General features: G+C 60.5%; 1 protein-coding gene across 1 annotated transcript in view; it reads left to right on the top strand.

Moving 5' to 3' along the window:
- KSR2 (kinase suppressor of ras 2) overlaps positions 1 to 7,809 on the top strand; it is a 96,396-nt gene that overhangs the window by 1,001 nt on the left and 87,586 nt on the right. Inside the window, exon 2 of the mRNA XM_017831321.1 lies at positions 6,680 to 6,903. Within this exon, the coding sequence (XP_017686810.1) occupies positions 6,680 to 6,903 (224 nt within the window). The remainder of the gene's footprint in view (positions 1 to 6,679; positions 6,904 to 7,809) is intronic.

Here is a 7,809-nt window from a genome sequence, read left to right as displayed (position 1 = left end):
TTCCAGTGGCTCCCACCTCCCCTTTGGCCTGGCTGCCTCCCTCCCACCGGGCAGCATCCTGCTGGCCCACCTGCATCCCTCCCACCGGGCAGCATCCTGCTAGCCCACCTGCATCCCCCCTCCCTGGCCCCCCAGCCCTCCCACCAGGAGCATCCCCCTGGCCTGGCCTCATCCTCCCGTGCTCCTGCCTCCAAAGGGATGAGGTTCCCCTTGGAGCGTGCTGAGCCCCAGCTGGGATGAAGGGAGGGTTCAGCAGGAGGTGGCTGGGATGGGATGGGTAGGGAATGTCCAGGGAATGCCCAGGCAGGCTGGGCTGGGCTGGGAATGCTCAGGGAATGCCCAGGCAGGCTGGACTGGGATGGGAATGCCCAGGGAAAGCCCAGGCAAGCTGGGATGGGCAGGGAATGCCCAAGGAATGCCCAGGCAGGCTGGGCTGGGCTGGGAATGCCCAGGTAGGCTGGGCTGGGCAGGGAATGCCCAGGGAAAGCCCAGGCAGGCTGGGACGGGCAGGGAATGCCCAGGGAAAGCCCAGGCAGGCTGCAATTGCCGGGGGGTGAGCCCGGAGCAGGAGCAGCACGGTGCCGTGACCCTGAGGAGCCGCCGGCGGGGCTGTGGTGCTGTGGGGGCGGCTGATGTGGAGCCAGGGCTGTGGGTGGGGGGAATTTTGGAGCCTGGCCCTGCTCAGGCCTTCTGGCTGGTCCTGCAGCCCCTCTGTGGGGCAGCTTTTGGCTCCAGGCCGTGTTTGGAACACCCTGTCCCGCTGCCTTCGCTCCCGAAGGTCCCGTGGGAGCAGGTGGGGCATCGCCACCCCACTGCTGTGCCACTGGGTGATCCCAGGTTTGGGAGCAGCTCCTGCTCTGTATCCCAGCCTGTGTGCATCCCACTCTGATCCTGCTGTCACCTCCCCTTGATCCAAGCCCTGTCCCATCCCACCTCTCCGTGTGGGCTCAGCCTGGAGCTGTTGGTCCTGGAGTGACCTCGGGAGAGGGGCTGCAGCGGTTTTGGGGTGTGCAGGAGACTTTGTGGGGGGCAGGCAGGCTCAAAACCCCCCAGTGGAACCTGCCTGGAGGTGCAGGACTACAGGAGTTTATCCCACCTGGAATGATGGCCTTGTTGGGGTCAGCACAGCCGAGAATTCCCTGTCTCCCTGTCACAGATGGGACTGAGGGAAGGCAGAGTGTGCTGAAGTCCGTCCCGGTGGGATTCCCCTTCCCAGCATCCTGGTGTCACTGGGGCAGCTCAGTGTGGGCTGGATGAAGGGTTTGGAGGAGATTGGGGTGATGCCACCCTGGAAATCCCTCGAGCTCCCAGGCAAACCCCTCTCCAGCCCCTATGGATCGTGCTGTGCCCACCATGGGGAGCCCTGGCATCGCCACCCCTGAAACACCCCCAAACCTTGGGATGTCTCATCCACGGGCATCCCTGCTTTCCACCACAAAACCAGGGGGATTCCCACACAGGGAGTGGCAATGGATGAATCCCAGGGCCAGATTCCCGATGCCAGCACACCAGGATGGGTCTGGTGTTGTCCTGGGTTGTCACCAGTGGGAGCAGGAGCCGAGCCTGGCCCTGAGTCCCTGAATCCCTGAATCCCTGAGTCCCTGATTCCCTGAGTCCCTGAGCCACTGCTGCATCCCAAGGATGTGACACAGACTCCAAGGCTTCACTCAGCACCTCTTCCCCTCCCATCTGGTGGCAGCAGAGCCAGACCATGGCAAAGGGAATGGTGACCAGGAACGTGTGGACTGGGAGGGCATCTCACCTCCAGGGTGACCTCCCAGCCCTCCCACCAGCGCAAGCCTGGAATAAAATGGGTGAATCCATGTTTTTTTGGTTGATTCTCATACGCTAAATTTTGATTTTGCTGGATTAATAGAGGTTTTTCCTGTCCTTTTTTTGTTTTAAACCACTTTGAGGCAGACATGAGCCCCCATCCTGCTGGTAACTGCTTCCCAGGATAAATCCTTTGGGATGGGTGCCACCACTGCAGCCTGGTTCCAGTGGCAGTTCTTGGAGCTGGGAGGCTTTTTGGGCTTGCTTGTGCCTTGGGAAAGGCTCCCGTGGAAGCCAAGGCAGTGTCTGGGATCAAACCATCAACCAGCAGCACCTGGGGTGGGAATTGGGGCTGGTTGGCTTCCCATGGGTGGGAGCTGAGTGTCCATCCCAGAGCCCTGCCTGGGCTGTGGGGTTTTAGCCCTGTCCAGGTGTGGCAGGTCTGGCTTTGTGGCTCTAAATTTGGGATTTGGGGTGTAGACACGGACAGGGGGAGCTGATACAGGCGTGTTTGCCAGAGGTTGGGAAGAGCAGCTGGAAAAGTTGCTCAGTGCTGGGTGATATTCCTAACTCTCCCACAGAACTGTGCTCTCCGTGCTACCCTCATCCCAACTCAGAACACGTCCCAAAGCCTGATGGGTGGCTCCAAGGATAACTCCAGGACTGGCACTTCCCCCTCCCCAGGCTGCCAGGAAAGGGGGAACCCTCCCGGGATACTTTTGGCTGCTGTGTGAGGATGGGAAGGGACACCTTGGGAAGTTTGGCCGTTTCCAAACTTCCACGGGCTGTGGCCAAAGGAGATGCTGCCCCAGCACTGGGATTTGCCAAGAGGCTGTGGCTGCCCCTGGATCCCTGGAAGTGTCCAAGGCCAGGTTGGATGGGGCTTGGAGCAACCTGGGATGGTGGGAGGTGTCCCTGCCCTGGGAGAGAGGAGCTTTAAGGTCCTTTCCAACCCAAACCATTCCATGATTCCATGATTCCCACTCCTGAGTGTGTGGATTCTCTGGTGTCTAATCCCATGGATGAGCACGGCACGCTTCTCCCTGGGTTATATCCTCCCGGGAGTCTGGATGGAGACAGTTCAGCCCCTGTATTCCCGGGGGGAGCCCCTTTGGCAGCCCCTGGAATAGCGGCTGTGCGGAGGCAGAGCCAACACGGGAGCCCAGCGGGGCCTTGGGAGAGCCCTGAGAGGGAAAACCGAAGCCGTGGGCAGGAATTCCCGAGCCCCAGGGCGCTCCAGGTGGCTCTGGAATAACGAGCCCCTCGGCGAGAGCCGGGAAGGAGCCGCTCCCGTTGTGTCTCTGCTCCACGGGAAGGAATATTGGGAAGCGCGGCGCGACCTCTCTCCCCTTCGCGGCACGAAGGCAGGGGCTGATCCCGCCGTGCCATCCAGGCGGGATGGGCATTCCATGGGCGCGGGGTGGCTCTGGCCGCCGTAGCTCTGCCGGGTTGATGAACTCCCACAGGTGGATTTTCCACCGCCTCTTCCCGGTCTCCCGGCAGGCCCGGCTGACGTCAGGGAGGGGGGAACGGCCGCCCTCCTCCCGCTCCTTGGAGACCTGGGAGACCTTGGAGAGCGGCTGCTCCGCTCCCGGTGCCCGCCAAGCGGGGGGAGAGAAGCCGCTCCCTGCCCCGCTGGGCTTTGGGGGGGACGGGAAAATCCTGCTGGGAGCGATGGGAAGAGGCTGGAAAGGGAGTGGGGACATCCCTCCCGTGCCAGAGCCCACCCCCGGGCAGCGGGCACCTCGTTTTCCAAGGAGCTGCGGGAGCCCGGGAGCTGTTGGCCCCTCCAAGGGGAACGGGATCCCCGCGGCTTCATCCCGTTTTGTCCGTGGAAGTTTGGGAATGGCCTCAGCTCTTCCCAAGGCGCCTCTTCCCATCCTCACCCCCGTGTTCACGCAGCATCCTGGGAGGGCTCCCCCTCCCTCGCAGGAGCTGGAGAGGGAACTGCCAGTCCCGGGGTTGTCCTTGGAGCCACTCAGCGGTTCCTGGGAATCCCGATCCATGTTTTGACGCGGAGCGGGGGTAGTACAGAGAGCGCAGTTCCCTGGGACAGCCGGGAATATCACCCAGCGCCGAGAAGAACGGGGAACTGCCGATCCTGGAGTTATCCTTGGAGCCACCCACCGGTTTGTGGGAGCCCTGATCCATGTTTTGTGTCCTTTTCCCGGGCGCTGGAGCAGGGAGAGACACTGGGAAGGGTGTGAAAAGCGACCCCCAGCTCCAAGGAGGGTGTTGGGGTGCCCTCCCAGTGCTCTCAGCAGCATTCCCGGCTGGACCAGGGGTGTATTCCCACGCAGTGAGGAGCGGGGGGATCCATGGAATTCCAGCCCATCCCCGCAGCCCCCCGGGGTGTCCCTCTGTCCGAGTCCAGAGGGGGAAGCTGAGGCAGGGGGGAGCTGGGGGGGTTGTGCCACAGCGGGAACGCGGCAGAGCAGCACTTCCCACCTCTGGAAAAGCTCCATCCTGGGATGAGGGCGGCTCCAGGGGCGGGACAGCCCCTCCGCAGCCGCGGGATGGGGTTTTCCCTGCGGGATGGGGCCATCTCCACGGCTTCCCTTTCCAGCTCCAGCAAAACACCGGGCGCTCGGGGACTTCACAGAGGATTTTTTGGGCTTGTTTTTCCCTGGGAGGAGCCGATCCATGGGCCAGAGCACCAGCCCGCTCCCGGGGGTCCCAGCTGGGTCCTCGTTGGAAGGGTTTGGGATGAATTTCCCCCACCTGGAAATGAAACCCCCCGCATTTTCCCACCTTTTCCCCGTTCCCAGCTCCCAGCACACCTCTGTAGTGTCCTGACCCCAGCTCTGGTGGCTCAGCCATCCCCTTTATTCCCTCCCGGGCTCCCGGACGGGGAGCTTGGATGGAGAACAGGCTGTGGGGGGCGGAGCTGGGTTTCCAGGATGGTTTTTCCCGGTGTTTTGCCGCAGCTGTGTGTGGGTAAGGACGTTTTTTGGGAGGCAGGAGCTGCCCGTGTGTGTGTTTGAGGTTCCTGCCGCCGTCCCAGCTCCGAGGGCCTGGGGTGGGTCTGGGATGTGCGAGCAGGGATGACCCCGAAACCTTGGAAGGGTTGTGCTGGGAGAGTGTTTTTCCCTAAAAAGCAGCCCTGGAAGGGGGTCAGGGCTCTGCAGACCCTGGGGGGGGAGGGGGGCCGCAGCCCCCCCCGGGGAGTGGCTTTGCTGTTCCCGTCTCTCTCCTGGGGATGAATTTGCAATAATTAATCTCTGTTCGCCAAGTCAGGGATTGGGAAAACCTGCCCGGCCGAGGTGTCCCTCTCCTGGCAGGGCTGTCACGCCCCTGGGGGGTGACTTTGGGGTCGATGCCAAGCCCTGTGCCCATCACCAGCGGGTACCACGAGGGGAGGGACCGGCAGAGACGGGAAAGCTCTCCCAGACCCCACGGCGGGGTTCTCCCCTCACTTCTCGATCCCGAACCGCCCCGTATTTTGCTCCTCTGTTCCTCTGTTTTTTGGGGGGTGCGGGAGCAGAGGCACAGCACCACCCAGTGCCGCCGGGGCCGGGAATCCCCCGGCTGGAAAAGCGGGAGGGGGAAATCCCTCTCGGCAGGGAAAGGAGAGGGCAGGAGCTCGGCGGCTTGATTTTGGGAGCCGCGAATGTCACCTGGCGGTGGGAGGGCTCGGGGGGGACAATCGCGGGGGGGGTAAAAAAGAGCCAAGAGGGGCGGTGATTTCAGTGCTGGTGATGAGGAGCAAGGGGGGGAAGGAGGGAGGAAGGAGGAGCAAAGAGCCCTGGCCCAGCCTTGGCACCGTGTGGGGCTGTGCCCGGTGCCCTGGGGGGGCTCAGAGGGGCCCTTGGCACCGAGTCTGGGTGTGAGAGAGGGGAGTGTGGCCTGTGGGGATGTTCGGGGGTCCCTTGGAACCAAATTTGGATGTGAGAGAGGGGAATGTGTTCTTTGGGGGAAGACTGAGGGGGCCTCTGGCACCAAGTCTGGGTGTAAGAGAGGGGGGGCCTGTGGGGGATGTTTGGGGGGTCTCTCTCTACCAAGTCTGGGTGTAAGGGAAGCGTGGCCTGTGGGGGATGTTTGGGGGTCCCTTGGCACTGGGAGTGAGGAGAGTGTGTCCTTTGGGGGGTGTTTGGGGGTCCCTCTGTCTTGAGTCTGGATGTTAGAGGGGAGTGTCTTTTGGGGGGATGATTGGGGGATCTCTTGGCACCAAGTTTAGGTGTGGGAGAGGGAAGTGTGTCTTTGGGGGATGTTTGGGGGGTCTCTCTCTACCAAGTCTGGGTGTAAGGGAAGCGTGGCCTGTGGGGGATGTTTGGAGGTCCCTAAACCGCTTGGTTTATGAGGGAAGGGTGTCCTCTGGGGGACATTTTGGGGGATCCCTTGGCACCAAGCCTGGCTGTAAGAGGGGAGTGTGTCTTTTAGAGGATGTTTATGGGGTCCCTTGGCACCAAGCCTGGGTGTAAGATTGGGGAATGTGTCTTTGGGGGATGTTTGGGGGTCCCTCTGTCTTGAGTCTGGATGTTAGAGGGGAGTGTCTTTTGGGGGGATGTTTGGGGGATCCCTTGGCACTGGTTTTAAGAGGGGAGTGTGTCCTTTAGGGGGTGTTTGGGGGGTCCCTCTGTCTTGAGTCTGGATGTAAGAGGGAAGTGTCTTTTGTGGGATAATTTGGAGGGTGCCTTGGCACCGAGCCTGTCTGTAAGAGGGGAGTGTGTCTTTGGGAGATGTTTGGGGGTCTCTCTGTACTAAGTCTGGGTCTAAGGGGAGTGTGGCCTGTGGGGGATGTTTGGGGGGTCCCTTGGCACTGGCTGTAAGAGGGGAGTGTGTCTTTGGGGGATGTTTGGGGGTCTCTCTATCCCGAGCCTGGATGTCAGAGCTCCCTGTGCTCACCCCCCTCCCGCCTTGGGGGACCATCCAGGGGGATCCCAGGGGGTTTTTCCTTCTTTTCCAGAGCAAGCTGGTGAAGTACTTCAGCCGGCAGCTGTCGTGCAAGAGGAAGGTGGCGCTGCAGGAGCGCAATGCCAAGCTCGAGGGCTTCCCCCAGCTCCTGCACTGGTTCCGCATCGTCGACATCCGCAAGGAGGTCATGGAGGTGGGGCTGGAATCCCCTCCGGGGGCTCCGCGGCGGCTCTGGGGGCCTCAGCCCTCCCCGGGGGGGGTTTTCCCAGGGGGTTTGTGAGTCCTGATTCTCTCCAGGGGGGGTTTTCCCTGGAGTTTGCGAGTCTTGACCCTCTCTCTCTAGGAGTGTTTTTCCCAGGGGGTTGTGAATCCTGACCTCACCCAAAAATGTTTTCCCCAGGGATTAGTGGATCTTGACCTTCTCCAGGGGTGTTTTTCCCAGGCCTTTGTGGATCCTGACCCTCTTCAGGGTGTTTTCCCAGGGGTTTGTGAATCCTGACCCTCTTCAGGGTGTTTTCCCAGGGGTTTGTGAATCCTGACATTCCCAAGGGGATTTTTCCCAAAGTGTTTGTGGATCCTTGACCCCTCAGCTCTGTTCCACCCACCAGCAAGGACACCCCATGGATGTTCCCAGGGGTTTGTGGATCCTGACCCTCTCCAGGAATGTTTTTCCCAGGAGTTTGTGAGTCCTGATTGTCTCCAGGGTTTTTTTTCCCTGGAGTTTGTGAGTCTTGACCCTCTCTAGGAGTGTTTTTCCCAGGGATTAGTGTTTTTCCCCAAAGTTATTCCCAGGGATTAGTGGATCTTGACCTTCTCCAAGGATGTTTTTTTCCAGGGGCTTGTGAGTCCTGATTCTCTCCAGGGTTTTTTTTCCCTGGAGTTTGTGAGTCTTGACCCTCTCTAGGAGTGTTTTTCCCAGGGATTAGTGTTTTTCCCCAAAGTTATTCCCAGGGATTAGTGGATCTTGACCTTCTCCAAGGATGTTTTTTTCCAGGGGCTTGTGAGTCCTGATTCTCTCCAGGGTTTTTTTTCCCTGGAGTTTGTGAGTCTTGACCCTCTCTAGGAGTGTTTTTCCCAGGGATTAGTGTTTTTCCCCAAAGTTATTCCCAGGGATTAGTGGATCTTGACCTTCTCCAAGGATGTTTTTTTCCAGGGGCTTGTGAGTCCTGATTCTCTCCAGGG

Source organism: Lepidothrix coronata, unplaced genomic scaffold (genome assembly GCF_001604755.1).
Source record: "Lepidothrix coronata isolate B3197 unplaced genomic scaffold, Lepidothrix_coronata-1.0 Scaffold189, whole genome shotgun sequence".
NCBI classification, from domain to species: domain Eukaryota; kingdom Metazoa; phylum Chordata; class Aves; order Passeriformes; family Pipridae; genus Lepidothrix; species Lepidothrix coronata.
Note: the sequence above shows the minus strand (reverse complement) of the source record. Positions and strands in the feature narration are given on the sequence as shown.